At 58.3% G+C, this 797-nt stretch overlaps 1 protein-coding gene across 1 annotated transcript in view; it reads right to left on the reverse strand.

The window, feature by feature from the left end:
- Positions 1 to 8: 8 nt before the first annotated feature.
- The window catches only part of CLCNKA (chloride voltage-gated channel Ka), a 12,289-nt gene continuing 11,500 nt past the window's right edge, over positions 9 to 797 (reverse strand). The window contains exons 16-17 of the mRNA XM_023532648.1: positions 410 to 496; positions 9 to 56 (exon numbers count right to left, since the gene is read on the reverse strand). Coding sequence (XP_023388416.1) covers positions 9 to 56; positions 410 to 496 — 135 coding nt within the window. The remainder of the gene's footprint in view (positions 57 to 409; positions 497 to 797) is intronic.

The following is a 797-nucleotide window of genomic DNA, read 5'->3' on the forward strand; positions in this document are numbered from 1 at the left end:
GGGCTCGCTCACTTTGGAGCCGGTGGGTTTGTCAGGTTGGAAATTACTTTCTTCAACTAGAACAGAGAAAGAGGGCATTTTAGGGGGAAAGTGTAGAGAAAGTCAAGCATGGGGTCTCTTGTCTCGTTTGACACTCCTCAGGGTTAATTCTGGGGTGAGCGGTAGAGCCAGTGCCTCCCCATTGCACAGATAGGACCACAGAGGCCCAGAGGTGGACAGGGCTGGCCACTGGCTACAAAATAAGGCAGGGGTAGCCAGGCCCAGTGGCTACTCTGGACCAGGAAGCAGGGCTTGTCAAATCCCATGAGGCCCCTCCACGTTTGGATGGGAAGATATCGGGGCCCTCTGCCTCCCCAGCCTGCCCGAGCATGGCTCCTCTGCTTTGCTCAGCCCTGGGGGGCCCTGGTACCTCCACCCAAGACACGGAGCCCACGGCTCTGCCCTGGGACGTCACGAAGAGGGACTGAAGGTTCAGCAGCTCGAAGAGGTTGTGTGCCTGGAAGAAGGGTCATTGGGAAACCCTGAAGGACAGATGGCACCCACCCGCCCCTCTGGCTTCAACTTCTCCCTAACCTGAGGGCTTTGAGCAGAGGTGGAGGCTCTGGCTTGGGCTCTGCCGGGTGGTACCCATGCCCCGACGTCTCTCAGCCGGGAAGGGAAAGGGGTGGGTGATGATGGGTGGAATATCAGGAGCTGGGCCTGCAATGTCCAAAGTGACCAGCAGGGGTTGCCAGAGTCCACACAAGGGACCAGTGGAAAAGTCCTGTTAATCTAGCATCATCCTGTGGCACCGAGGG

The sequence above is a fragment of the Pteropus vampyrus genome, unplaced genomic scaffold (assembly GCF_000151845.1).
Source record: "Pteropus vampyrus isolate Shadow unplaced genomic scaffold, Pvam_2.0 Scaffold86, whole genome shotgun sequence".
Lineage (NCBI taxonomy): Eukaryota > Metazoa > Chordata > Mammalia > Chiroptera > Pteropodidae > Pteropus > Pteropus vampyrus.